Consider the following 25,815-nt stretch of genomic DNA (forward strand, 5'->3'; position numbering starts at 1 on the left):
CTCAGCCCAGGGCCACTCAGCAGAGGCCCCAGCGAGGGGTCCAGGGGTGGGACGTGTTCCAGGGTCAGCTGTCGTAAGAGACGGGCACCCGAGCGATGGGAGACAGAGTGCAGTTTAATCAGAAAACCCGACCTCCTGCCGCCCTTGCCCACTGGCTGGCCGAGGCCAGGCCAAAGGGGACCCTGAGAACCCGCGGCCGGGCCGCCACCTCCCCAGCCCACACGAGGCCCACCCGGCAGCCTGCGGGCGATGGCCCGGCCCCACAGTCCTGCCGAGCTCGGGTGGGGGGGGCTCATCGGCTCCTGAGGACTCTGTACAGCGAGAAGCTAAGGATGGCGACCGCCGCAGCCCCGAGGGCGCCCAGCAAGCCCCGCAGCCAGGAGCGGGAGGGGCCCCGCTCTGCCGGGGCCAGGTGTCTGCGGGAGAGACGGAGACCTCAGGGCAGTGTCCAGCCGGCGCCCCGCCCCCGCCCTGGGGCCATGGCGCGGGTACCCACGGGAAGGTGGCCATGGTGGCGAGCTGAGTGTAGACGGCGGCGCGGAGCGGGGCGGGGCCTGCGCAGGAGAACGGGGCGGGGGCGGGCAGCCGGTGCCGCCGGCAGAACTCGGCCGGGGACGGGCCGGGCGGAGCGGGGCCCTCGGGCAGGTCAGCCTTGGAGCAGACGAAGAGGCAGGGCGTCTGCCCGTCCACGTAGTGGCGCTGTGGGAGGACCCGGTGAGGCAGGGCTCATGGCTCTGGCGCGCTGGTGCCCCGCGGCCCCTGGGCGGGCACTTGCCTTGTAGAGGCCGGCGCAGTGCAGGAAGGACTCGGGGTCCCTGCCGTCGAACAGGAGGCAGGCGACGTCGCAGCTGGTGTCCGGCAGCCCGTCGGCGCCCACCTCGCACAGCTGCGACAGACAGGGCCTTCAGTCGGGGTCCGGGGGCAGGGCCCCCGGGCCAGGCGTGGGTGCACCAGGGCCGGCACTCACGATCAGGTACTTCTCCTGCCCGCGGACGTGCACGGTGTTGATGGCGTGGGCGGGGGGCTCCGCGGGGGACTCCTGGTGCCGAGAGAGGGCGGCCCTGAGGCGAGGCACCCGGGGATGCCCCCCGCCCACGAGGCCGCAGGCGCCCAGGGACACTCACCCCTAGGCCGCGGCCCAGGAAGGCCTGCAGGAAGGCGGACTTGCCCACGCCCGGGGCCCCCAGCACCCTGCACAGGAGCACGCGCCGCTGGGTCTGCCCCTTCTCCTGGTCCAGCCGCTTCTCACGGGTGACTGTGAACAGGGCCGGGTGAGGGCAGCCGCCGGCAGGGGCTGCGCCGGGGCCGCAGGCGTGGGCGCCCACCTGTGATGGCCTGGGCCTGCGAGTCCTGGCCGCAGAGCGTGGGGTAGCCCAGGTAGCCGAGGTGTCCGAGGCAGCGCCGCACGTCCAGGTAGGCCAGCAGGCTGGGGGCGGGGCGAGCGTGGCGTGGGAGGGGCACGGGGGGCAGACGTGGTGTGGGAGTGGGGGCAGGGGGTGAGGCAGGTGTGGTGTGGGTGGGGGCTTGGGGGCCAGGGGCCAGGTGTGGTGTGGGAAGGGGCGCAGTGCGGGCAGGGGTGGGGCGGTGAGGCGTGGGAGGGGCAGTGGGAGTGGGGCTGCACTCACGTCCACTGGCACAGGTAGCCGTGCAGCGGCAGCCGGCCGGCCTCGGTGGGCACGGTGCTCGGGAGCCCGGGCCCCCAGGGGGCTTCGGGGAACACGCTGAAGAGGCTGCGCAGCTCGGCGGGCGAGAGGGCGCCGTCCCGGTCCTGCGGCACAGGGGACGGTGCCGGTGACAGGGGCGGGGGGCGGGGCTGGGGGCGGGGGCGGGGCTCGCACCTGGTCATGCCTCTCGAAAGCTCTCTGCACAAACTGGTAGCCGAGATGGCTGAGCTCCGTGCTGCAGCCGGGGGGCACGTGCAGCCTGTGGGGGAGTGAGGGACCCCAGTGTGTCCGGGACCTGCCCACGCGGGCCCGGCGGCCCCAGGAGCCCCGCGCGCGCACTCACGGCGGGGAGAGGTAGTCGGCCGTGAGCTGCAGGGCGTCGCTGTAGCCGAAGCGGCGCAGGATGGCCCAGGTGGTCTCGTGCCGGCCACGCTGGATGAACAGGGTGTTGAGGAAGAGGAAGCCTGTGCGGAGAGGCAGGGGGGCAGGAGGGGCCGCTGGGGCGCAGCCCGGCCCCCCACACCCGGGGCGCGCGCAGGGCCCGTGCTCACCCTCCAGCGTCAGGCCACCCTCCCGCACGCCGCCGGCCACGTGCCTGCTCACCACCATCTTCACGTCCTCCAGGGCCTGCGGGGCCAGCGGCCGGCCGAAGCAGGACTCCTGCCTCCGGGAGGGGGACCGCGTCAGCCCCGGCCGCCGGCACCGGGGCGGGGACCCGCAGCCCAGGGGCCAGGCGCACCTGGAAGGCGTTGAGCTCCTGGTCGCTGAGTACCTGGTCCAGGTCCTGATCTGACAGCCTGAAGACGCGCGTGAGGGCCTGGGCACACGCGGGCCGCAGCTGCGGGGACAGCAGGTCAGCACCCTGGCAGCGCCGGCCCCACACCCACCACCCGCCCATGACGGCCTCCATGTCCTACAGTGAGACAGGGGTGCAGGACGGCCTCCCCCGCCCCTCCCACCCCTGTCACCCGCCCGCCCGGCCTCCATGTCCTACAGCGGGACGGGGTGCAGGACGGCCTCCCCCGCCCCTCCCACCCCCATCACCCACCTGCTTGGCCTCCGCGTCGTAGAGGGGGGCCGTGGGGTGCAGGACGGCTTTCTGGGCGTAGTAGAACAGCTCGGAGACGTTCCTGAGACTCTTGGCCGAGCACTGGGAGGCAGCAGGAGGGGACCTCGGCGGCGGCCCGGGAAGGGCGGGCGTGGGGTGGGGGCCCGGGCGGGCGCACCTGCCCACCTACCTCCACGCAGGTCTCAATCTCAGCGAACTGGCTCATGATGGGCAGCACGGCCTCCAGGGAGCTCCCGGGCCGCAGGTCCGACTTGTTGCCCACCAGGATGATGGGCACCCTGGAGAGGCCGCCGTCAGCGTCAGCGGGCGGGGGCGCGGCGGGGCCAGCTCCCTCCCGCCAGGGCCGCGCCACCACCTCACCTGCGTCCAGCCTCCGTCCCTCCGTTCACCAGCGGGATCCATTTGGTCCGGATCTGGAAAGCAGGGCAGGGTGGGGAGGGGACGCCGGGCTCAGGGTCAGGGTCGCGGCCGCTGGGGGGGCTGGGCCACGGTCCACCTGGCCGCCCCGGGCCGCCCACCTTCTCGATGGTGGCCTCCTCGGAGACGTCGTATACCACGCACACCACGTTCGCCTGCGGGACGGCGGCCAGGCTCAGGCTGGGGCCGGGCGCGCCGCGGGGACAAGGGCCGGCCCGCGCGCCCCCAGCGCACCTTGCGGATCTCGTCCTGCAGCTCGGCCGCCGTCTGCTCGGCTTCTGCACGGAGGAGAGAGGCGCTGGGGCGCGGGGCGCGGGGCGCGGGGGCGCGGGGGCGCGGGCCGGGGCGCTACCTGAGGAGTCCACGATGCGGGTGGGCACCTTCTCGGGGGTGACGTCCGCGGGGATCGTGATCTCCTCCGCCCGCGGAGGGACCTGCGGGAGGCCGGGCGCGGCTGACCGGGCGTCCGCGGGGCCCGCACGGCCGCCCCACCCCGCCCCGCGCGGCCCCGCACGCCCACCTCGTCGGGGAACGCCTCGCCCACCAGCGACAGGATCAGCGACGTCTTCCCCACCTGGGCTGCGCGCGGCAGGGCGGTCAGCGCCGCGGCCGGGGCCGGGGCCAGCGCCGCGCCCCCGCCGCCCCCGCGCCCCCCGGCCCGGCCGCCTACCCTCGCCCAGCAACAGGATGCGCACGTCTCGCCTCATGGCTGCCGCGCAGCCGGCACAGACCCGCGCCCCCGCCCCGCGCCCGCAGGCCCGCCAGCGCCGCGCCCCCGCCCCGCGCCCGCCCGGCGCCCGCCCGGCGCCCGCCCGGCGCCCGCCCGGCGCCCGCCCGGCGCCCGCCCGGCGCCCGCACTTCCTGCGTCCGCGCGCGCAGCCGCACCAGCGACGCGGCGGGGCCAGAGCGGCCGGGCCGCACGCCGGAGCCGCCCCGTGGGCGCCGCGGGTACTGCAGGCAGCGCCGTGAGCCGGCCCGTGGACCGGGCAGCGCGCGGCCGGACACCGCTGCTGCCAGAGGTGCCCGAGGACAAGGAATGCGCAAACGTCCACTTTATTTAAACTGTACAAGGCGCAGACGGGGCCCCGACTGGCACGGGGCCCTCTGCACACGCCAACAGCCTGTCCTGGCCACGCGGCCGCAGCTCAGTGACCTCCCACACCAGGATCCGGTTGTAGGCCGCGGTGAAGAGCGTCCTGGAGGAGGGCGTGAACCGGCACAGGTGCACCGAGTCGTCGTGGCCAGCGAAGTCCTGGCTGGTGCCCGAGGCACAGTCCACCAGCCTCAGGGTGCACCCTGTGGGCAGACAGCACAGGCCAGCCCTGGCAGCGTCCCTGGTGCCCGCCCTCCCTGCACGGAGGCCTCCCAGGGCAGGTGTCCAGGGTGCAGGGGTGAGCCCTCACCAGTGAGGCCGATGGCCATGAGCTGGGCCGCGGAAGACAGGCTCAGGGACACGGCGGAGCACGGCAGCGGGATCCTGTCCAGCACCTGCGAGTGGACAGCGTGAGGCTGCCAGGCCTCGGCGCCCGTCCGTTGGGGCCCCCTCCCGGGCGGCAGCGAGGTGCACCTGCTTCTGACGGAGGCTGTACAGCATCACCTCCTTGCGCACGCCGAGGCCCACGCACACCAGCAGTGCCCGGTCCCAGGGGCAGAAGGCAGCAAGACAGGGCGGCGGGCGGCCTGGGGCCTGTGCAGGGGTGAGGCATGCTGTGCCCGACGAGCCCACAAACCCCCACCCCCCAGGCGCCCCCAGGGCTCCCTCACCTCCAGGGTGGCCGGCGCTGGGAAGCTCAGCCAGTCCACCAGCTCACAGTGGTCCCGTGGCCAGTCGGAGGCCCAGACACTGACCCGCTGGTCCCCGCTGGCCGCCAGCCACAGGTCCGTGCCCTCCGCCCCCACGTCTCCACACTGCAGGGAAGGGGTGTGGGTGCGGGTGCCTCCTGCCCAGGCCACGCCCACCCCGGCTGTCCAGGCCACCTCACCTGACGGCTGGTGCTCTGGAGGGCAGAGATCGGGGCCCCCTGATGGTCACTCAGCACGCGGAATGTCAGCCCCGCGCGGGGGCAGCTCACGGCCACAAGCCCGAGCTCGTCTCCGGAGAGGATGGTCTGACCTGCAGGTGGAATGAGGCCACGTCAGGCCGCAGGCCCCCAGCACCTGGCCCGGCGCCCAGCGGCCTGCCGCCCCGGCTCTCACCGTCCGTGGAGAAGGCCACAGCTGTCAGCGCGGCCCGGTGGGGACACATCTTGAGCTCCAAGGCCGTGCGGGCAAGGCTGAACACCCGCAGCGTGCCGTCGCCATAGCCCGCCACCACCCGCTGCTGCTCTGCGCGTGCACAGGACGGGGGGCTCCACGCCAGGCACAGGCAGCTCTGGGGACCCCCGCGGGCACATCACAGCAGAGGCGGAGGTGAGGGCGGCGCCAGCTGCGCGCTCCCGACAGGGCCCCACCCCCTCGGGCGCCCCGGGTACCTGGTTCAGCACCTGGAACTGGATCACCAGCTCCATGCTGGCCAGAGACCACACCCGCACACTGCCGTCCTCGCTGCACGTGGCACAGTGGCACCCGCTGGGGCTGAAGACCACCTCGGTCACCTGCAGGACCGTGGCTGGGCTGAGCCCCAGGATGCCACCCGGGCCCACGCAGCCCTGGGCAGAGAGGAGGGACCAGCCTCCAGGGCCAGCTGTCATGGGACCACGTCTCCTGCCCCAGCCGGCTCGGTCCCCGCCCACTCCACCTGGGGAAGACACATTCCACCTGGGCAAGTCCCCCTGCCAGGCCCGGGGCAGCACAGACCCAGCCACCAGCCGGGGCCTCAGGGCACAGAGTGGCCGCAGAGTCCTGCCATGCCCGGCCACCAGCCGGGGCCTCAGGGGACAGAGTGGCCACAGAGTCCTGCCAGGCCCGGCCACCAGCCAGGGCCTCAGGGCACAGAGTGGCCACAGAGTCCTGCCATGCCCAGCCACCAGCCGGGGGTCTCGAGGGACAGAGTGGCTGCAGAATCCTGCCAGGCCCGGCCACCAGCCGGGGCCTCAGGGGACAGAGTGGCTGCAGAATCCTGCCAGGCCCGCCACCAGCCGGGGGCCCCCGGGGAGAGCTGGCCGCAGTCCCGGGCGTCCGGGCAGGCTGACCCTCCGGCTGCAGTGGTGTCGCCGCGGCACTGGGGGTCTGCAGTTCAGGACAAAGGAGCCGTAGGCGCCTCGGCCAGGGAGGACAAGGGACACGTCGGTGGGACTTGGACCATGGTGCCAGGTCCGGGTGTCCCTTCTTGCCCCCAGGAGTCCCCTGGGGCGCTAGCGGGGAGGACCGTGGGGCACCCACGGTGGAGTAGTGTCTTGCAGAGAGGAGCGCGGCTGTGGCACGCACTGCCTCGGAGAAGCCAGCGAACACCGCTCGGGCCGGCACTGTGTGTGGCGGGTAAAGCCACCACCTGCTAAGCCAGCTTCCCGCGTGGGTGCTCCGCTTCCGATCCAGCTCCCTGCACCCACGCGGGAGACCTGGAAGAAGCTCCTGGCTCTGGCCTGGCCCGGCTACGGCCGTTGTGGCCATCTGGGGAGTGAACCAGCGGATGGAGATTCCTTGTGTCTCAGTAACTGCTTTTCAAATAAGCACATCTTTTTTTTTTTTTTTTAAGGACTCAGTGGGAGGAGCCTCGCGCCTGCACTTCCATGCAGGGTCCGGATGGCTACATCCAGACAGTGGGGTCAGTGGCTGCCAGGGACCCGGGCAGGACCACCTTGGGACGATACAAGCGCTGACCCTGCTGGCTGTGCAGTGTTGGGCAGACAGGTGTCCGTGGGGTGAGCGAGGCGGGTGTTGGTGCAGACGCTCCGTCCCGCTCCTGCTCTGCCTTTCAGAAGGACGGTGACTCCACCTTCAACACCGCCACGGAGCCCACACCCAGCGGGGAACACGGTACAACCCTGACCTCGGCGACTCCATCTTCAACACCGCCACGGAGCCCACACCCAGCGGGGAACACGGTACAACCCTGACCTCGCACGTCTGCTCCGCCGCAAGAACAACCCTGCCCACGACAGGCCCAACCTCCACGCACACACGCACACACGCACACACACACACACACACGGGACCCACACGCTCGTCCAGAGCCCAACACCCGCTGGCCGGCGGCTCCGACACTGGAAACCTGGTCCCAAAGCCCCGCAGTGACCACCGTCTCCCCCGGGGCCTGTGGCCGGCCAGCCTGCCCACGCCACGGCCACGGCCACGGCCACACGGCGACTCCAGGTCGCCGAGCCCCACACCTCCCCCGGCCAGCCTGCCCATGCCGCGGCCGTGGCCACACAGCAACTCCAGGAGGCTAAGCTGGCCCTGATCAACCCTGCCACAGCTGACCGATGGGAGCAGAATGCCACCAGGACTCCCTAGACCCTGACCAGAACTGGACCCAGATCTGACGTGACTTCGCTTAACTGAATTATAAAACTACCTGTTTGTTTTTTTTTAAAGGCACACAGAGATTGCCTGTCTCCCAAACGCCCAACAGTCAGGGCCGGGCCAGGCTGAAGCCAGAAGCCGAGAGCTCGACCCGGGTCTCCCACGTGGGCGGCGGGGCCGAGCCCTCGCCATGGCCTGCAGTCTCCCAGGGGCCCAGCAGGGCGGGCCCAGCAGCAGTGGAGCCGGCACCCTGCGTGGGAGGCAGGTGCTGTGGTTCCGACGGGTCAGCTCCGAGGGAGAGCTGCAGAGAGGCGAGGCCCGAGGCCTGCCGGCCCCGCGTGGGCTCCGAGCGCCCCGCCTGAGGACCTCGGCACGGGCCCTGCGCCACTGGACCCAGAGCAAGGCAGAGGGTCCGGCGCACCCAGCTCGTCTCGCTGCCCTGCCTTGTCCCTGTCCAGGTGGACACCCCACTGTGTCTCCTCGAACAGCCTGGCCAGCTCACCTTCTTCCTGTGGCCGCTGACGAGACGGGTGCTGGTGCCCTCGGCCCAGCCGACGTACCAGAGTGTGCCCGCCGTGGTGCCCACGACCCCCATGTCCAAGCTGTCGTCGAAGCTGGCACTCACAACAGCCCCGTCCAGGGTCAGCTCGTGCTCCAGGAACACAGAACTGGACCTGGTGGGAGGGCAGGACACAGGCTGAGGCGGGGCCCCGGCCAGCACCAGGTGTGGCCTAGGGGCAGCCTTCCCCGGAGCCGCCCGGGGGAGCGTGGCGCAGGGGGGAGCCCGCAGCCGCTCACCTGGCCCCCGAGCCCTTGCGTCTCAGCTCCAGCACGGCCCCCACGGCCCACAGGCGCAGCCGCCTCGTGTGGCTGCCGCTGAGCAGCCTGGAGCCCGAGCACAGCAGCACTCCTGGAGGCGGGGGCGGGGGGGGTGAGCCGGCGGCCCCCCGTCACCGCCCGGCGGCCCAGACTCCAGGCCAGGCACCCACCGATCTCGCCGTCGTCCGCCTCCCAGGCCAGGAAGCAACGGCCGACGTGCGTGTCCCAGACACAGACCCGGCCGGAGCTGGAGCCGCAGTAGAGCAGGGGTGCGGCCCCGTAGCAGAGCGAGGTAAGCTCCACCACGCCCACCTCTTCTGGGACCGGATCTCGGCGAGCCTGGTCGGGCAGAAGGCGGCTGCAGGTCAGACCCGTCCCCAGTTCAACTCCGAGCCCCAGCACTCGGGCCAGCAGCCTGGCACCTGGAGGCCGACGTCCGTCCCGTGCTGCCGCAGGAGCCAGGAGGTGACCGTGCCTGGGCCCACACCCGCGAGCTCGCCGGCTCCCCAGGGGCTGAAGGCCACAGCGTGCACCGGCTCCCGGAGGCGCGTGGACAGCAGGAGCTCATAGGTGGCTGTGCTCCACAGGGCCAGGGTGCCGTCCCCACAGTCCCCTGGAGAGGCGAGGGGGCGCCAGGTCAGCGCTGGCGTCCCAGGGAGGCTCCTGTGTCCTCGCGCCCCCGCCCCACCCCGTCCCCTGACCCAGGGTGACGAGGAGCCGGTCGTCCGGCGAGAAGGCCAGGGCGCGCACGGCTGAGTGGGGCGAGGACAGGAGCTGCTGGCAGAGGCCCCCGGGCACGTCCCAGATGCGGATCTGGCAGGCGGCGGCCGCGCTGCCACGGCCCGAGGCAGAGGCCAGGACCTGAGGGTGGGAGGGGAAGGGCAGCGGTAAGCAGAGGGGAGGCTGAGACGCGACCTGCTGCCGTGTGCAGTGGTGACAGCCCAGCTCGGACAGGAGCCGGGGGGTGGGGCAGGCACCTGGGCATCGTGGCTGAGGGCCAGCGTGGCGACGTCCTCGGGGTGGCCTCGCCAGTGCCGCTGGGCGCCGGAATGCAGGTCCTCCACCACCACCAGGCGGCCACACGTGTAGGCGAAGAAGCCTGCAGGCAGGGAGGGGAGACAGGACCCCGGTCACGGCACCCCGGGCACCTGCCGTCCCCCGGCAGTCTCCCAGGGACGCAGGCCGGAGTGCCAGTGGTGTTACGAGGACAGGACCCTCACCTCCTGCCCCTCGGCCTGGCTGGGTGCAGGCTGCGCCCCGCCCTACCTGTGTCCGGCCTCCAGACCACGCTGGCCTGCCCGTTCCCACCGTAGCCCACGACAGCCTTCAGCTGCAGCTGCTTTCTCCCGGCAGGCGGGGGGAGGCGCTGTGAGGAAGCAGAGGCGGCACTCGAGCCTGCATCCGGGGCGGAGCCAGAGCTTGGGGTGCCGGGAGCCCGGGCAGCCGAGGCCCGTGAGGCTCTCAGGGAGGGCTCCTGGGCTCAGCAGGACTGCCAGGCCCGGTCTGTGCCCCGGACGGCACTGAGTGCAGGATGGAGGGTGCCCCTGGAGGCAGCAGGTCCCCAAAGCCAGAATCACTGCCGGCCCGCAGAGGCCCTGGGGAGCCCACTGGGGAGAGGCAGGCTCCCACAAACCCACACACCTCGGCAGGCTGGGGTCCGTGGACAACCCTGGCCAGCGTGGAGGCCTCGCACAGAGCCACGGAGCGCGTGCAGGAATCCAGGTGGGCAGGGGGCCGGGCCCGCGCTGTCCGGGTGCTCTGGGCACCACCTGCTGTGGAGAAGGAGCCGTGTGACCTCGGAACACAAGACAACCCTCGGCAGAGTCCCCGCCCCAACAGACAGCGGGAGCTGCACCAGGCGGCTGCAGGCTCGGCTCATCCACGCAGGGGTGCGCCTGACCACCCTTACGCCACCTGCACCTCATCCCTGCCCACCCAGCCAGCCACACCGCTTACTGAGCTGGCTGTGGGGCCTGGGGGAGTCCTTCCTAGCCTCCACGGCCCCGTCGCCAGCCCCGCCGGCCTCCTCTTCTGCCAGCACGGGTGGGCCTGGGGTCTTGGGTGCCCCCTCTGCACGGCGGCTCTCTTCATCCAAGGCAGGGCACGTGCCTGGGGGCAGGAGAGAAGCCGCACTCCCTGGCCCCACGCCACCCCAAGGCCGTCCACTTGAGCACCTGTTGTGAGGTCCCCTGCCCAGTGGACCCTCCCAAGACCAGCCAGGACCCCTGCCCCCTAACCAGCACCACGCTCGGGGAGCTCAGCACGGATGTCCAGCCACAGCGGGATGCCCAAGACGGCACAAGTGCCTCCTGCCAGGGGTGCCAACAGGCGCCAGACCCAGCGGCCTGGGCTGGGCCACCGCACCCTGCAGCGGCCCCGTGCCTGGGCCAGGGGCCAGAGGGAGTTGCACGGCATTCCAGACCTGACAGGGCGTGCTGGGGGGCAGCCCGTGGGACAGCAGCTCCACGCCCACCCCCACCAGGCACTCACCGGCCTCACGGGCTGCCGGCGTCCCGCGCGGGTCTGGGCTGCTGTGCGAGGAAGCACAGGTGCGTGGCGGGCCCGGTGCGCAGCCGGCACGCACACGGCTGAGGGCAGGCACTTGCCTGGGGGGTGCTGCCAGGACATCCCAGAGGAACACGGTGTCCCCTATGCTGAGCACCTGCTGCTGGTCGGGGGTGAAGGCCACGGCCTGCACGGGTTCCGAGTGGCCAATGTACACCTAGGAGTGGCCGTCACTCTTGGGGACCCCGCGAGGCTCCCAGTCCCCCGGCAGGCGCAGCCTGGCCAGGGTTCCCCTCCACCTCTGACCTCCCCCACGCCCTGCCCCACCCCACCCCACCCCACCCCTTGGGCCTCCGGGCACAGCTGAGGCCTCCCTCCGCCTGTCCACACCACCCACCTGGCAGTCAGGGCCGGCCTGGGTGGAGTAGTCCCACACCTTGACTGCCCGGCCAGCGGCCGTCAGCAGGAAGCGGGCATCCTCACTGAGGGCCAGGGAGGGACAGGCCACGGCGTGGACGCCACACAGCTGCAACAGAGCGCTTCTGGGAGATGCTGCCCTCGGCGCAGTGCCCCAGGCTGTGGGGTGTCTTGGGCCTGCGGCCCCGGGCCTCACCTTCCTGAGGGTGCGGCCCGACGTGGCGTCCAGCACGATGACCTTGCTGGAAGACGTGGACACCAGCAGGTGGCCTGAGGGGACGGGGCCGAAGCAGACGGCCACAGCTGAGTCCAGGCGACTGCCGGCCGGGTCCAGTGCACTGACGTCGACCTGCAGCAGCTGGGGAGAAGCACCAAGTGGCCATGGGCCTCAGCCCCCAGCGGAGCCAAGGGCGGCGGCCATCGGGAGCACCCCCCAGTGCCCCTCCCCTGCCCTGTGGGAGCCAAGGCGCCCCAGGAGTGGACGTGTCCCCTCCTCCGGTCTGCCCAGGGCCCCTGAGACTCCACCCCGGGCCCACCCATGTGGAGCCAAGGGGCGCTGGATTGCACCCAGGAGCCTGCCGACGCACCTTGTCCAGGGAGGCCGTGTCCATGACGGTCACTGCGTGCTTGGAGGGGCCCACAAAAGCCAGCAGGTGGCTGTCCCCACTGACCACCAGGATGCTGGGGCTCGGGTGGGCGTCTGGGCACACCACGTTTGCTGTGGCAGTGGGGGCGGGGGTCAGAGCACACACAGGGTGGGGCTGTGCCCCTGTGGGGAGCGCCAGCCCAGGGAGGTGGCCCCTTGGCATCAGAGGCCAGGGCGCCACAACGCTGGTGGGCGCCCAGCACTCCCGGGAGAGCCGGGACTTCTCCAGGGCTGGGGTGACCCAGCGACCACTCTATCGGCCTGGGCTCTGGTGGCCCCGGGAGGGGGCAGAGGCCCTGTGTCCAGCTGCCCATCTCCTCCTGGAGCAAAGGACACAGCCCCGGCTGGCCTCTGGCATTGGGGGCTGTCTCCCCGGGGCCCTGGACAGCAAGGCCTCTCCCTGAAGCATTTACCCGGCCGCGCGGGGCTGCGAATGCGGCCCCAGCGTGAGGGTGCGGCCTGCTGTCCCGGGGGCCTGACCTGCCACTCGGAGGACGCAGCACCGGGGGACGGCACAGCTGTACTGGGTGAGGGTGCCGCGGGCGCAGGCGCTGAACAGGAGGCTGCCGTCGGGGGTGACGGCCAGGCCGGTGACGGCTCCGCGGTGATGCCTGTGCCACACACAGCAGCCCACTGACGCCGGGCCGGGAAGGCAGCCCGGGGGGACACTGTCCCTGACCCCGCGCACACGCGCGTGCCCCGCCAGGACCTACGTGTGCTCCACGAGGGCCTCGGGGGCCTCCAGGCTGAAGGCGCGCACGGCCCCACTGCAGAACCCGCAGAAGACGGTCGGCCAGGCCGGGTGAAGGGCCACGGTGGACGGGGCCTCGCCGCTCGACGTGAAGTCATACAGCTGTGGGCGGGGCCACGGGGAAGGACCCCAACGGACAAGAGGTCTCCAGGTGGCCAGGACGCACCCGGGGCCCCGCTGGGCCCACACCCGCCACCCCTCACCTGCTGCAGAGTGGCCAGGTCCCAGATGCGGACGGAGTGGTCCGCCGACACGGTGGCCAGCTGCCCCCGGCTGCGCTCCACGGACAAGCCCCGCACCGGGGCCACGTGGGAGCGCACCAGCACCGTGTACTCCTGGGCCGCGATGTCGAGGAAGCCCAGGTGGCCCGAGGACGTGGTGGACAGCACGCGCAGGCCGTCGGGGCTGACACGCACCGAGCTGACCGGGCCCTCATGCTCTGTGCAAAGGGCGTGGTCAGCTGGGCACCAGCTGCTCAGTTTCCACCTGAGACAAAGCCCAGCGCTGCCTTCCCGGAGCCCCGGGCTCCCCGCCGGCCCCCAGCCCGCCTTCCCGGAGCCCGGGCTCCCCGCCGGCCCCCACCCCCTGCATGAGCAGCCCCGGGCTCCCAGCCGGCCCCTGCCCACCTTCCCGGAGCCCCGGGCTCCCCGCTGGCCCCCACCCCCTGCATGAGCAGCCCCGGGCTCCCTGCCGGCCCCCACCCCGCGTGTGAGCAGCCCCGGGCTCCCCGCCGGCCCCCACCCCGCCTTCCCGGAGCCCCGGGCTCCCCGCCGGCCCCCGCCCCGCGTGTGAGCAGCCCCGGCACTGGCGCACCCCAGGGCTCCAGAGGCACCTGCTGTCCAGCGCAGGCACGGTGCTGCCCATGCCGGGGCCCCAGGTCCAGCCTCCCGCCCCCTGCCCCGCCCTGGGCTGGCCGTGGGCACTTGCACTCACCCGCTTCCAGGAGCACTGAGGAGAAGTCCCGGGGCCAGAGCCGCAGGTAGCCGTCCTCGGAGCCCACGGCACACGCGGCGGCGGAGACACTGAGGCTGCTGAGAGCGACCCCGGGGCCTGGGGGCCGGGGCGTCAGCGCCGCAGCCTCAAAGCCGCTCCCCCGGCACAGCGGGCGCCCCCTACCTGAGCTGAAGGGCTGCTTCCGGGAGCGGGGGCTGCCGGGCGTGTGCGTGGGCAGCAGGCGGCGGGCACGCTGCACGGCCAGGCGCTGGAGGTCGACCTCTAGGATGTAGCCGCTGCGGCTGCACACGTAGCTGCCCCGGGAGGGGGCGGGAGGGGACGGGAGAGGTGAGCCATGGGCTCGGGGCGCTGGGCCCACCCAGGCCAGGCGAGGCAAAGGCAGCGCTCACAGGGTGCGGGCCGCGGGCTCCCGGCCGCTGTCCTGGGCCTGCTCGAAGGCCAGGTCCGTGAAGTCCAGCGAGTGGTGCTCCCCCAGGTCCACCGGGCAGGATCGCAGCGCCCCGCCACGCAGCCGCCACAGCCGCACGCTGCCCCGCCCGCACGAGGCCATCCTGCCGGAGGCACGGAGGCATGGGCCCCACGCACGCACGCACATTCAGACAGCACACGTGCACACGCCCCTACACGTACTCACACGGGCACCCACACACCCCAGACACCCACCGTGCACCCACACACGTGCACATGCACACGGGCACCCCACACCCCATACAGACACCCACCGTGCACCCACACACGTGCACACGCACACGGGCACCCACACACCCCATACACAGACACCCACCGTGCACCCACACACGTGCACGCGCACACGGGCACCCACGCATGTGCACGCACACATACATGTACTCACACGCACACAGGCACCCACACACGTGCACACGCACACATACATGTACTCACACGCACACGGGCACCCACGTGCACCCACAGAGCAGGAACAAGGGCTCAGCCCTGGCCACAGCACCGGGCGGGGGTGGGGGCTGCCACTCACCGGGTTCCATCCGCAGGGGCGACGTGGAAGGCCTGGATGTCGAAGTCGGTGTGCGCCTTTGCCAGAACAACCACGTCACCACCCAGGCTCACCTGGGCTGTGCCCCAGGCCACCACCACCTGCAACAGGCCCCCGAGATCCTGGGCGGCTGGCCGCGGCTCCGGGAGACCCTGCCGGGTCCCCGAGCCAACACTGCCCGACTGTGAGGAGCCAAGGGGCGCGGGGTCCCGTGGGGGGACAGCGGAAGGAGCGCCGTGTGGCAGAGCCGCCTCCCAGGCTCCGCCCACTGAGTGGGCGCCAGCACGTGGGGCCCCCATCAGGAAGGGGGCGTGGCAGGGCGCCCCCACTTCCGAAGTTGTCTGGGGCTTTTAAAAAACCTTACTCTTCTCTTCGTTCTCCTGAGAGGCGGAGCTACAGGAGGAGGAGGAGAGACAGACACCTTCCACCCGCTGGGTCACCCCCAGATGGCCACAGCGGCCAGCGCTGGGCCAGGCGCTTTCGGTCTCGCGTGCGGGTGCAGGGCCCCGGCACTTGGGCCGTCTTCTACGGCTTTCCCAGGCCACAGAGGGAGGTGGGTCAGGCGCCCAGAGGCTGCCAGCGTCCCAGGCGGCAGCTTTACCCACGCCTGCCCTGTAACTGCGACTTTCAAAACAGATGAATTGTTTTCAAAAAAGTTTACATTTACTGAGACAGGTGAAGACAGAGTTCCCGCCCACTGGTTTATTCGCCAAATGCCAACAGCTGGGGCTGGGCCAGGCTGCAGCCCGGAGCCGGGAGCCGCGTCCCGGTCTACCACGTGGGCGCCCCAGCACCGAGCCATCAGCGCTCCTGCCAGGGCGCACAGCGGCAGGAAGCTGGGGCCGAAAGCCAGAGCCGGGCACCGCCAGGACCTCTGACGGGAGACAGAGGCTGCGCACCCCACGTCTTCCTCCTCCCGACAGGAACAGCACCGGGCGCCGCCGCCCGCCCGCCCTCACCGTTCTCCCGTGGCAGTCCTTGCCCACACCACAGAGGAGGGCCCCGCTCTCGGAGAAGCTGCGAGGGAGCGGCAGCCGTCAGCACCGCGGCCGGCCCGGCCCCCCCAGCCCCGCCCCGCCCCCGCCCCCGGGCCCACCTGAGGGAGCAGGTGCTGTGCACCGGGCTCTGCAGCAGGGACAGGCACCCCCCGGCCCGGAAGTCCCAGAGCCGCACCGTGCTGGGCTGCTCCTGGGCCGAGGCCAGCAGCGAGCCCTCCGTGTCCAGCGCCAGGGCAGAGACCTGGGGAGGCAGGGGGAGGCAGGCCGTGGAGGGAGGCCGCAGGCGCGCCTGAGCCAGCCGGGGCCGCGGCACCCACCTTGTCCGTGTGGCCCAGGAAGAAGCGCTGCTCCATGGTGTGGATGCGCAGGACGACGATGACCGCGTGGCAGGGGTACACGACAGCCGCCCCGTCCCTGGTCCACAGGGCCTGGCACACGGAGCCGGGGCTGGCACCGGCAGCACCCCCACCCCCGGTCTTCCCCAGGAGACCCCGCCTCACCCACACCCACAGCGTCCGCAAGCACTTTGCCCCTTCGACCCAGGCAGGCCTCCCAGTCAGGGCCCAGCCGTGCACTCAAACAAAAGCCCGCGTGTGTCCAGGAAGCAGGGAGAAGGTGGGGCGGGGCATGAGGGCCTCCTCGGGGACACGGCCCTTCCCCCCCAACAGGACGGTCTTGGAAGCAGCCAGGGGACCCCTCACCCATTTGGTGCTGTGGCCCCCAAAGCCGACGACACCCCTGAGCCTCAGGACCGGGTCTGGAAGGGACCACTGCAACGGAACGCACGGTGAGCCAGGACCCCGGCCGCAGCAGGGCCTCCGGGGAGCCAGGGCGTGCTGGGAGGGAGGCCGCAGGGGCCTGCCCTGAACACCGCCCAGAGTGGACGCAGGTGCAGCGGCCCCGCCCGCTGGGAGTGCGCTCACTTCTCCGGAGCTGGCGTCCTGGGCGGCCGTGGGCTCTGCGGCGGCACAGGGGCGGCCGTCACCGGGGACCGTGTGCAGGTCGGCAGCCTGCGCGGAGGCCGAGGGCTCAGGGCCACCGACAGCGGACACCTCCGAGCCTCCGCAGGACGAGCTGTGCTCTGGAAGGCGGCTGGGCCCTGAGGGCGCCCGGCGGGGCTGCGGGGGGGGGGGGACACAAGCGCCCATCAGGAGCTGGGCTGCCTCGTCCCCGCCCTGGCTCGGGGGCGACGGGCACTCACGGCTGCGGGGCTGGCGCTCTGCACCACAGGGGACGCGCTGTCTTGCACGGGTTTGCCGAGGCCCCCCAGGCAAGGGAACGGCTGCGGCACAGGCCCCAGGGTCGCTGCAAGGAAGCAGACGCCCGGGGGCGGGCAGCAGGCTGGCCGAAGCCACACCACCACCAGCGCCCCAGACCCCAGCACTCCCCACTGCGGCCGGGAGGCCTGGGGCCCAGACGCGTGGGCCACTCCTGACCCCTGCACGGCACCGGGCCCCCACCTGACTCTGCCCTGTCCCCGCGAGGCCCACCTGCCTCGGGAGGGGAGCAGCTTATCCGAGGCGGTTCGGAGGGCCCTGCGGAGCGGTCACTTGGAAACCTGGGCGGGCAGGAAGGCGCTCAGCGCGGGGCCGGGCCGCCCACCCAGCCGCCCGCCGGCCGCCAGGGGCCGCCGCGGCTCACCGGACGTGCAGGTAGCGGTCGTGCCAGCTCTCCCCCTTTGGCACCGGGAAAGCCATTTCCCGAGGCACGGGGGTGACGGGCAGCTTCGCCCGCCGGGCCTCGGCGACGGTGACAGCTACGGGGAAGAGCGGCCGGGGTCAGCGCCCCGCCCAGCCCGCGGCGCCCGTGCGGGGGCCTCCAGGCGGGCAGCCCTCACCCGGGTCGAAGCACAGGTCGCTGGTGTAGAGGTTCCTGACCAGCAGGCTGGCGCACAGCCGGACGCCCCGGAGGTGGCCGTAGCGGCGGCGCCCGTGGAGCAGCAGCGTGTCCCGCAGGTCCAGCTGCAGGCAGGTCCAGCGCGCGCCGGCGGCCGCCGCCTCGAAGGCGAAGGGGAACTGCAGCCACGTCGCCGTGCACTTGACCTCCCTGAAGAGGCTGGAGAACGACACGCGCACGCCCTGGCCGTCCTGCGGGGAGCGGGGAGCGGGCGCGGCGGTGAGGGCCCGGCGCGCGCGGGGGCGCGGGCGCGCGGCCCCGGGCCCGGCCCCGCACCTCGGTGGACACGTCCAGGTGGATGACGAAGTGCCTGGCGGGCAGCGGCCGGAAGAGCACGTACAGGTACCGCCCGGTGAGCCCCAGGGGCTGCGCGCCGGGGCGGGGCAGCTGGATGTAGTTGCGGGCGGAGACCGCGCCGCGGATGCGGTAGACGGCGCCCCTCAGGGTCTTGTCCTGCGGGCGGCAGGCGGCGTCCGGCACAGGCCCCGAGCGCCCCAGGAGCGCGCCGGGACCCCGCGGCCGCCGCCCCCGCCTACCGTCACCAGGGCCACGTCGCCCTCCTTGGCCGCCCGCCTCCACTCGTCCACCCTGAAGTGCCTGAAGACGTTGAGGAACGGGTGCTGCCAGGCTGCGGGCGCGGACCCGCCGGGCCCGGGGCCCCGCGCGAGCTGCCCCGCGCCCCCAGCCGGCCGCGCGCCGCTCCCGGGGCCCATGGCGCCGCCACTCGCACTTCCCGCCTCGGCCCGCGCGCCCTACGTACGACGCGCACGGCACGCACGGCGCGCCTGGCAACGGTTGCCCGGCAACGGCGCGCCCCTCCCGCCGGCCACGTGGTCGCGCGGCGCCGCCGAGGCCCCGCCCCGAGGGGGGGTGCCTGCTCCGGCCACGCCCTCCCCGCGCGGTGGCTGGCGAGTGGCCAGCCCAGCGCCGACGGCCGGCCGGCGGAGGCCTTGGGGACCGCACTGGGCAGGAACTGCTGAGGCCCTGGGCCGCCGCCGCCCGTCATGCTAGGGCCCCACACTGCACTGCCGCCGGGGCTGGGGCATTCGGCAGCCCCTGACCTGGACCGCACTTGAAGCCGGGCCCCAGCACCAGCCAGGGCCCGGGCAGCAGAAGTGGGAGTGGGGCCGGATGGGGTGGCCTGGGGCCCGCAGACTTTGGGCAGAGCGAGCCCTCAGGGGGACCGGGCCGCGTGGCGCAGCCAGGCCAGACCTGGAGTCCAGGGCTATGGACGGGCCCTTGTCGCGGGGACCCCCCCCCCCACGTCCAAGTAGAGGCCACGCCAGAAGGCACTTTCTCAACTTTATTAGCCTGGAGCCCCTCCCCGCCGGCTCCAGAGCTGGTCCCTGTGCACGCTGGACAGGATCGAGGTCAGTTCAGCCCCAGCCCCAGGCGGCCCAGGACGGCGGAGCCAGGGCACAGAGGTGCAAGAGTACGGATGCTGGCACTTGAGGTGTGGCCGGCGCGTGGCTGGGCCGGGGCCCGCGCGCCCTCCCAGGCGGCTGCTAGGAGCAGCTGGTGATTCTGGCCAGGAACTGCTGCGCCCACCACTCATCCAGGTCAATCGGCACAAAGTCTGCAGGCGAGGCAGAAGGCTGGGCGGTGACGCGGCCCCGGGTGGGCCTCTCCCCTCCCCACCCCGGCAGGAAGCCCCCACCCCACCCCCTGGAGCTACCCGGTGGGCAGGGGTCAGGGTCAGAGGGGGCAGGGCAGTGAAGGTGACCCTGGCCCGGGTGGGCCTCTCCCCTCACCACCCCAGCAGGAAGCCCCCACCCCACCCCCTGGAGCTACCCCGTGGGCAGGGGTCAGGGTCAGAGGGGGCGGGGCAGGGCAGTGTCATTGACGCTGGCCCAGGTGGGCCTCTCCCCTCCCCACCCCAGCAGGAAGCCCCCACCCCACCCCCTGGAGCTACCCCGTGGGCAGGGGTCAGGGTCAGAGGGGGCGGGGCAGGGCAGTGTCATTGACGCTGGCCCAGGTGGGCCTCTTCCCTCCCCACCCCGGCAGGAAGCCCCCACCCCACCCCCTGGAGCTACCCGGTGGGCAGGGGTCAGGGTCAGAGGGGGCAGGGCAGTGAAGGTGACCCTGGCCCAGGTGGGCCTCTCCCCTCCCCACCCCAGCAGGAAGCCCCCACCCCACCCCCTGGAGCTACCCTGTGGGCAGGGGTCAGGGTCAGAGGGGGCGGGGAGGCCCAGGGCCCAGGGCGAGGGGCTCACTCTGTAGGCGTGGGTTGGGGCTCCGCTCCACGTACTGCACAGGCCTGGGCCCACGCTCCCCGGCCCGGCCGACGTCCAGCTGCCGCTCCACCTGCTGCCAGGCTGTGGGGGTAGGGCAGTCAGCCGAGCCAGGCCCCCCGGCAGCCCCTCGCACCCGGGGTCACCCTGGACTCCAGCCCGGCACAGGGAGTGAGCAGTGTGTTCAGGGAGCTGGCCGCCTGCCAAAGCCGAGCCTGCCCCGCGGCCGTGGGAGTCGGGTTGCAGCAGGAGGAGCCCCAGGGGCCCAGGCCGCCCCCTCACTACCTTCGGACACAAAGCGGACGTTCTCCTCGTGGGCCAGCGTGTAGGTCTCCTGAGTGCCCTCCAGGGACGGGGACGTGGCGTGGGGCCGCCGGCCGTTCACGCGATTGAACACCAGCCTGGGCCCCGGACTGCGGGAGGGGAAGAGGCATGTGGTCGGCACCTGGTGGGTTGGCCACTGTCCGGTGGCCCCGAGCCCCCGCGGCTCCGGCCACACCTGCGGCCCTGCCCTGAGGGAGGTGGGCGATGCAGGCCAGGGAGGGGCCCCGGTTCTGTCGGCACAGCTTCTCGGGGTCGTGGGAGCAGGGTGGTCTCTGTCGGTCCGTCCCTCTCCCAGGCTGCCCCCAGGCCCCCCGGCGGCTGAGCACTGGGCACCGGGCAGCCCCTGAGAGGCAGAGTGGCTGCAGCCTGGCCCCACTCCCCGCGGAGCGAGATGGCCCCCCACCCGCGTGGCAGCTCGTGACATCCAGGGGGCCGCTGGGCCCGCCCCGGCCAGCGGCAGCCAGCTCAGCCCTGCGAGGGGAGGGGCCGCACCTACAGCAGGAGGTGGGAGCCGGGAGTCCTGCTCGCGTCCTGGGCTCAGGTGCCCCAGCGCTGCTCTGGCTTCCTCCTCAGCTGAGAGGGCCACTACAATAAAGAGGAGCGTCCTGAGGGGCCGGCAGGGGTCTGAGGGCCGCAGGGGAGACCGGGCGGGGGCGGGGCTCCCCGGCCTGCGTGCTCTGTGAAGCCGGGGTTCGCCATAAAGCTCCGTCCTCAACTCGGAAAGCACCCCCACCCCGACCCATTGCCAGCTGCAGGCCGGGGCGCTCGGGGAGACGCAGGAAGCAGCTGCACCGAGGGCCTGGCTCCGTCCTGCGGGGGACGCCCGGGCCCCAGTGTGCGCCCCGGACACGCGTCCCCTCCACGGCCCGCGAGGCAGGCCACCCGCCCGCCTCGAGTCCAGCAGCTTTGCGGGTCATGTCTGCGGGTGGGGGCAACGGTCGGGACCTCACGGCCCAGTCCCTGCCTGGCCACACAGGAGCTGCCGCCACTTCTCCCGGGTCAGGAGACCACGGGGCCCACCCTGCCCGTCCCGGCTTTTTGCTGCCCCGACTCGGCCTCGGCCACTGCCAGCAGCGGCCCCACGGGTCCCCGGTCAGCAGGGGGGTGGGGGGTGAAAGGCGGGATGGGGGCCAAAGCAGAGCTGGTGTGGAGTGGCCCATAAGGGATGGAGGGGCACGTGGGGGCCCACTGGTGGGGGTGGGCACCCCTGCCCAGCAGGTTTGGCCTTTACGGAAACAGGTGCGCAAGAGGGCCTTGGCCCTCCCCCAACTCTGCCACAGACCCCCCCCTTCCCCTCCCCAGCCAGGGGGTCTCGGAGGGCAGGAGGGCGGGCACCTGGCCCTGGGCCACAGTGCTCCGGGCTTGGGTGGTGTGTGGCAGCCTCCCCAGAGAGCAGGACAGAGGCCCCCGCCCGGGGCATCTGACTACCGGGAACAAGTGCGGGCCCGAACGCCCTTTGCCCGCCCTCCACTGCCTCAGGGGGTCCCGGGCCGCTGGGCCCCTGCGCAGCGCCCCCACCCGGGCGGGGCCAGAGCAAAGTCCGCCGCGGCCGGGAGTAAGCACTCCAACCGCCCGCGGGACGGGGCCAAGGAAGGGAAAGGTTCAGCCGGCCCGGGCGCGGCGGCCTCGCGCCCTTGGCAGCCTCAGCCTCTGCTGCGGGGACGGGGCGCCCCGGGGCCCAGGGCGTCCCGGGCGAAGGGCGCCGAAGGGCAGCTGCCTGGCAGGCCCGGGGCAAACACGTGCACCGCTCCCCGCCCAGCTGCGCAAGGACGCAGTCCGAGACCTTGAGGGCCCGCGCCCGGGCAGCTCGCAGACCTTGACAGCAGCGGCTCCAAAGGGGGTCTGGGCGCCGCAGCCCAAGGTCGCCCGGCCTCCTCCGAGCTCACGCGACAGGAGGCTGTGCTGTGCGCCCACCTGCCCGGGCCCCGGCCTGGCCAGGTGAGGCGGAAGTGGGGCGCCGGCGCGCGGTGCTCGCACGTGGTAGGGACCCTCCCGCCTCCGCTCAAGGTGACCCCGGGCCGCGACTGCGCTCACCTCGACAGGGGCCAGGGTCCGGGCTGCTGCGCGGAGGGCTGCGCCCGCGGGGGCTGCAGGGTCGGCGGCGCGGGCTGCCGGCATTTCAGGAGCTCGCCGAGTCTGCTCTCCACCTGCTGCTGCGAGGGACCTGCGGGCGAGCGGAGGGCGCGTCAGCCGCCGCGGGTCCCCGCGCGGACCCCGGCCCGGCGCGGACCCCGGCCCGGCGCACCTGTGCGGCGCTGCGCGACCAGCTTGCTGGGCCCCTTGGTGATGGTGTACATGGCGGAGTGGCCGCCGCGCCGCCCACGCGCTCGCCCGCACGCGCAGCGGCCAGTCCCGCGCCCGCCGCCTGCCTCGCACTTGGCGGGCGCAGAGGGCGCGGCCCCTTTAAGCGGGGCCGGCGCGGCGACAGGGGGCGGGTCCGCTCCACGCCCCCCGGCCCTTAAAGGGCCCGCGGGCTCCGGCCACTCGCGGAGAGCCGGGGGCAAGGGGGGCGTGGCCAGGGGCGGAGCTGCGGGCGTCTGTGCGGACGCCGGGGAGACTCCGTCCGCCTAGCCCACCGCGGGCTCGGCCCCCGGACTCGGCTGTGGGTGGTCGGGCCCCTGCCAGCCCCGAGGGCGGCCCGGGCCGGGCGGGGCGTTCCTCCGGGTCTGGGATGGAGCCGGTACCCTCACCCCTCCCAGGCAGGGGCTGCTCAGAGACCCCCGTCCCGGCCCGCAGCGCCAGCTGTCCGCAGCCGGGGGTTCCGTGCTCGCGGCCTCGGGCCCCCTGCTGAGAGCTGACAGCCCAGGGCACTGTCAACGTGCAGGGTCTGTGGGGTCCAGCAAGGGCGCTCAGGCTGCTGTGGGCACCTGCACACCTGGAAAGCAGTGGGGTGGCCAGACTGGAGGAGGAGCCCTCCCCCGACCTGCACCTGCTCCTCCTCCCTCCTGGCCTCCCTGGGACCCAGGGTGGCCGGGCTGTCCCGGTCAGCTCTCCATCCTGTTCTCTCCGACCTACTGGACCAAGGCCAGGGACCCTGGGAGCAGGGAGCAGGGACGGCGTCCAGGCCCCACCCCGCAGAGGGCAGCGAGGACAAGGCGTCTTCTCCACCGGCCCCTGTCAATCTCATCAACAGAGATTTTATTTTTTCTCCGGAAGAAGCTCATGCTGAGGGTTAAGGTCCAAGATGCAGGAGGCCCAGTTTCCCACCGCCCTCGCTGGGTTTGCAGGTCTAAAATCTGTGCCCTGACCCTCCAGCCGAGGCTGGGCTCGGGCTGGGCTTCTGCCCGCAGAGGGGTGCCCCGGAGGCCCCCAGGGCCTGGCTGGCCGGCTGCTCTGGCGTCACCCCCCCACCACGAGCCAGGTCCACTCGGCCCTGCCGAGGGGGACGGCTGGAGGAAGTTTCTGGAACGCAGCGAAGGCGGGGGCTTCACTGACCACGTGGACCCCGAGGCACAGGCCTCGAGGCCCCACGCCCTCATTCCTGCTCGCTCTCCGCAGCTCGGGGGGCCATTTGTCACGGTCGCCAGGGACGGCACCGGCGTGGGGAGGAAGTTGGGGCGCGGGACCCCTGAGTGGAGGCCAAGGGGCTGGACCCCGGGAGAGCAAGAGGGGCCCTGCCGCTGGCCTCCGGACCCTGGCGGGTGCCCACGGCGCCCAGCTCGGCAGGCAGGCGTTCCCGGAGCCCTCAGGGGCAGAACCCCCTGCCGCGGGGACCCGGCGGGCTCCGGGAGGGGGTGGCCAGGCAGGGGCGGGCCGGACGCCGCGCCAGGAGCTGCTGCTGTGACGGCCGAGGGACGCTGGCCGGGCCACGGTGCCCGGACGACCTCGGCCAGCGCCACGGCCTGGGCAGCGACTCGGCCGCCGGGGGACGCCCGGCCTCCGGCGGTCCGGCTGGCCGCAGCGCCGGCGAGGAGCAGAGCCGGGGAGGCGCAGGCCGCCCGGCCCTCGCGCATGCGCAAACGCAGGCGGCGCGCGTCACAAAGCCCTGAGCCGGGCTGGCGGCCCGCTGCTCGAGAGCGCCGCTGGTGTAGTGGTATCATGCAAGATTCCCATTCTTGCGACCCGGGTTCGATTCCCGGGCGGCGCAGGCACTTTTTTTCCTCCTCCACCTCGAAAATGAACTCCCGCTACTCCCTTAGATTTGAAAAGCGGAGAGTATCCGCAACAAGGGGGCAGCGCCTAAGCCTCGAACTGTTCGGAGCGGCAGGTCCTAGGGAAACCCCGGGACGGCCTCGAGTCCAGGCGTCCGTTCCCAGCGGCCTCTGCGGGGCCCTTTAACCGGAGACGCGGAGGGACGGGCCACACCTCCCGACGCGCCCCGCGGCCGCGCGGCCGCACCTCCCGACGCGCCCCGCGGCCGCGCGGCCACACCTCCCGGCGCGCGTCCAGCCCGGTGCCGTCCGGCGGTCGGCGCGGCCGCGATGCTGGTGGCGGCGGCCGCCGAGCGGAACAAGGAGCCCATCCTGCGCGTGCTGCTCCAGTACGTGGACCCGGCCCAGCGCGGCGTCCGCGTGCTGGAGGTGGCCTCGGGCTCGGGCCAGCATGCTGCCCACTTCGCGCGGGCCTTCCCCTACGCCGAGTGGCAGCCGTCCGACGTGGACCAGCGCTGCCTGGACAGGTGTGGCGGGGCCGGCGGGTGGGCGCGACGCGACGGGCCTGCGGGTGCTGGGGGGACCCCGGGGCCGGGAGGCTGCGGCCCTGCCCGGCCCGGCCGGCCCACGCGTCGCCCTCCGGCAGCATCTCCGCCACCACGCGGGCCCAAGGGCTGCCCAACGTGAAGGCCCCGCTGTACCTGGACGTGACCTGGGACTGGGAGCAGTGGGGCGGGATCCGGCCGCAGTCCCTGGACCTGCTGCTCTGCATCAACCTGACGCACATCAGCCCCCTGTGCTGCACCCAGGTCTGCGGCGGCGGGGGGGGGGGGGGGGGGCGAGCGCGCGGGCGGCGCCTCACCGCCCTTCTCCCTCGGCAGGGGCTCTTCAGGGCCGCTGGCCACCTGCTCAAGCCCGGGGCTCTGCTCATCACCTACGGCGTGAGTGCACCTGCCACGGGGCCCAGCCCTGCGCTCTGGGGGCGGGGGCCGTGTCCTTGTGCCGGGGCCCCTGGAGACGGCCCTGTGGCCCCTGTCCCCACAGCCCTTCGCTGTCAACGGCAAGATCTCCCCCCAAAGCAACGTGGATTTCGACCTGACGCTCAGATGCAGGTCAGCGCTGAGCGCCGGGGCCTGGCTCGGGGCCTGGCTCGGGCGGTGGCCCGGTGCCCCGCCCCCCGCAGGCTCCAACTCCTCCTCCCCTCCCCCCACCCGTGCAGGAACCCGGAGTGGGGGCTGCGGGACACGGCCCTCCTGGAGGACCTGGGCCAGGCCAGCGGCCTCCTCCTGGAGAAGATGGTAGGCGGGCAGTGGGGGGGGCCGGGGCCCGGGCGGCCCCCTGGGGGTCCAGAGCTGCCCCTCCACCAAAGCGTCTCCGCAGGTGGACATGCCGGCCAACAACAAGTGCCTGATCTTCCGGAAAGCGTGACCCCCCCGCCCCCCACCCCAGGTCCCTGCTGAGGCTCTGCTGGGCCCCCACGCGGGTCTCCAGACCCCGCCCCCCCGGGCCCCACCTCGCTGGGTATGCGGCCGGCACCCGCCTCGGAATAAAGTCTCTCCGGCTGCCGCCCTGCCTCGTCCTGGGACCGTCTGGGGGCTGGGGGCCCTGCAGGCGGAGGCG

General features: G+C 73.1%; 4 protein-coding genes and 1 non-coding gene across 10 annotated transcripts; 2 read left to right on the forward strand and 3 right to left on the reverse strand.

The window, feature by feature from the left end:
* Window positions 1-96: 96 nt before the first annotated feature.
* On the reverse strand, window positions 97-3,975 carry RHOT2 (ras homolog family member T2). 3 transcript variants are annotated; one of them, XM_051842196.3, is made up of 19 exons: window positions 3,821-3,975; window positions 3,671-3,729; window positions 3,503-3,584; window positions 3,385-3,428; window positions 3,252-3,305; window positions 3,094-3,146; window positions 2,903-3,011; window positions 2,713-2,814; window positions 2,404-2,502; window positions 2,216-2,324; window positions 2,008-2,128; window positions 1,839-1,923; window positions 1,626-1,768; window positions 1,326-1,426; window positions 1,125-1,255; window positions 968-1,039; window positions 776-886; window positions 497-699; window positions 97-416 (listed from the first exon to the last, which is right to left on the reverse strand). In XM_051842196.3, exons 1-19 carry the CDS (start codon window positions 3,855-3,857, stop codon window positions 293-295), a joined length of 1,839 nt encoding a protein of 612 aa, XP_051698156.2. In that variant the 5' UTR covers window positions 3,858-3,975; the 3' UTR covers window positions 97-292. The 3 variants fall into 3 exon arrangements, 1 of the variants encoding a protein (XP_051698156.2); XR_016225631.1 differs by having other exon boundaries at window positions 2,260-2,324; window positions 2,713-3,011; XR_016225630.1 differs by having other exon boundaries at window positions 2,008-2,096; window positions 2,713-3,011.
* A 212-nt stretch (window positions 3,976-4,187) lies between these two features.
* WDR90 (WD repeat domain 90) lies at window positions 4,188-18,317 on the reverse strand. 4 transcript variants are annotated; one of them, XM_070064176.2, is made up of 38 exons: window positions 18,086-18,304; window positions 17,826-18,002; window positions 17,491-17,740; window positions 17,295-17,409; window positions 17,144-17,211; window positions 16,855-16,958; window positions 16,577-16,771; window positions 16,355-16,423; window positions 15,971-16,081; window positions 15,752-15,894; window positions 15,615-15,672; window positions 14,638-14,756; window positions 14,033-14,194; window positions 13,806-13,936; window positions 13,623-13,739; window positions 12,893-13,128; window positions 12,652-12,791; window positions 12,419-12,549; window positions 11,880-12,010; window positions 11,489-11,650; window positions 11,273-11,401; window positions 10,861-11,092; window positions 10,327-10,479; window positions 10,012-10,142; window positions 9,637-9,736; window positions 9,348-9,469; window positions 9,072-9,231; window positions 8,793-8,983; window positions 8,541-8,709; window positions 8,350-8,461; window positions 8,054-8,225; window positions 5,622-5,744; window positions 5,347-5,521; window positions 5,133-5,263; window positions 4,915-5,058; window positions 4,718-4,837; window positions 4,554-4,638; window positions 4,188-4,446 (listed from the first exon to the last, which is right to left on the reverse strand). In XM_070064176.2, the coding sequence occupies exons 1-38, from the start codon at window positions 18,260-18,262 to the stop codon at window positions 4,208-4,210; spliced, it is 5,484 nt and encodes a 1,827-aa protein (XP_069920277.1). In that variant the 5' UTR covers window positions 18,263-18,304; the 3' UTR covers window positions 4,188-4,207. The 4 variants fall into 4 exon arrangements, 2 of the variants coding, with proteins under 2 accessions (XP_069920277.1, XP_051698149.2); XM_051842189.3 differs by having other exon boundaries at window positions 13,623-13,936; window positions 17,114-17,211; window positions 18,086-18,311; XR_016225629.1 differs by lacking the exons at window positions 4,188-4,446; window positions 4,554-4,638; window positions 4,718-4,837; ... (11 more) ...; window positions 10,012-10,142; window positions 10,327-10,479 and having other exon boundaries at window positions 10,954-11,092; window positions 11,273-11,414; window positions 13,623-13,936; window positions 17,114-17,211; window positions 18,086-18,317.
* A 521-nt stretch (window positions 18,318-18,838) lies between these two features.
* Window positions 18,839-22,506, reverse strand: MCRIP2 (MAPK regulated corepressor interacting protein 2). The gene is made up of 5 exons (XM_051842181.3): window positions 22,350-22,506; window positions 22,139-22,268; window positions 20,066-20,193; window positions 19,763-19,864; window positions 18,839-19,125 (listed from the first exon to the last, which is right to left on the reverse strand). The coding sequence occupies exons 1-5, from the start codon at window positions 22,399-22,401 to the stop codon at window positions 19,055-19,057; spliced, it is 483 nt and encodes a 160-aa protein (XP_051698141.2). The 5' UTR covers window positions 22,402-22,506; the 3' UTR covers window positions 18,839-19,054.
* Window positions 22,507-24,120: 1,614 nt separating this feature from the next.
* On the forward strand, window positions 24,121-24,191 carry TRNAG-CCC (transfer RNA glycine (anticodon CCC)). The gene has a single exon. It is a non-coding gene; the product is annotated as a tRNA-Gly (tRNA).
* A 256-nt stretch (window positions 24,192-24,447) lies between these two features.
* On the forward strand, window positions 24,448-25,761 carry METTL26 (methyltransferase like 26). Its single transcript, XM_051842183.3, has 6 exons — window positions 24,448-24,722; window positions 24,842-25,004; window positions 25,077-25,136; window positions 25,240-25,307; window positions 25,415-25,493; window positions 25,576-25,761. The coding sequence occupies exons 1-6, from the start codon at window positions 24,526-24,528 to the stop codon at window positions 25,621-25,623; spliced, it is 615 nt and encodes a 204-aa protein (XP_051698143.1). The 5' UTR covers window positions 24,448-24,525; the 3' UTR covers window positions 25,624-25,761.
* Window positions 25,762-25,815: the final 54 nt, after the last annotated feature.

This window comes from Oryctolagus cuniculus, chromosome 19, assembly GCF_051225735.1.
Source record: "Oryctolagus cuniculus isolate XC-2025 breed Fujian yellow rabbit chromosome 19, ASM5122573v1, whole genome shotgun sequence".
Classification (NCBI taxonomy): domain Eukaryota; kingdom Metazoa; phylum Chordata; class Mammalia; order Lagomorpha; family Leporidae; genus Oryctolagus; species Oryctolagus cuniculus.

Coding starts and splice junctions, on each gene's coding strand:
- RHOT2 (XM_051842196.3), bottom strand. CDS start 3,857: ATGAGGCGAGACGTGCGCATCCTGTTGCTGGGCGAGG. Junction 3,730..3,820: donor CATCCTGTTGCTGGGCGAGG/GTAGGCGGCCGG, acceptor TGCCGCGCGCAG/CCCAGGTGGGGAAGACGTCG. Junction 1,924..2,007: donor GCCGACTACCTCTCCCCGCC/GTGAGTGCGCGC, acceptor ACTCCCCCACAG/GCTGCACGTGCCCCCCGGCT.
- WDR90 (XM_051842189.3), bottom strand. CDS start 18,262: ATGGGCCCCGGGAGCGGCGCGCGGCCGGCTGGGGGCGCGGGGCAGCTC. Junction 12,011..12,418: donor CTGCGTCCTCCGAGTGGCAG/GTCAGGCCCCCG, acceptor CCACTGCCACAG/CAAACGTGGTGTGCCCAGAC. Junction 5,264..5,346: donor TGTGGCCTTCTCCACGGACG/GTGAGAGCCGGG, acceptor TTCCACCTGCAG/GTCAGACCATCCTCTCCGGA.
- MCRIP2 (XM_051842181.3), bottom strand. CDS start 22,401: ATGTACACCATCACCAAGGGGCCCAGCAAGCTGGTCGCGCAGCGCCGC. Junction 20,194..22,138: donor GGACCCTGGCCCCTGTCGAG/GTGAGCGCAGTC, acceptor CCCCTCCCGCAG/TCCGGGGCCCAGGCTGGTGT. Junction 19,126..19,762: donor CCCCAACCCACGCCTACAGA/GTGAGCCCCTCG, acceptor CCTCGCCTGCAG/ACTTTGTGCCGATTGACCTG.
- METTL26 (XM_051842183.3), top strand. CDS start 24,526: ATGCTGGTGGCGGCGGCCGCCGAGCGGAACAAGGAGCCCATCCTGCGC. Junction 25,137..25,239: donor CTCTGCTCATCACCTACGGC/GTGAGTGCACCT, acceptor CTGTCCCCACAG/CCCTTCGCTGTCAACGGCAA. Junction 25,494..25,575: donor GCCTCCTCCTGGAGAAGATG/GTAGGCGGGCAG, acceptor GCGTCTCCGCAG/GTGGACATGCCGGCCAACAA.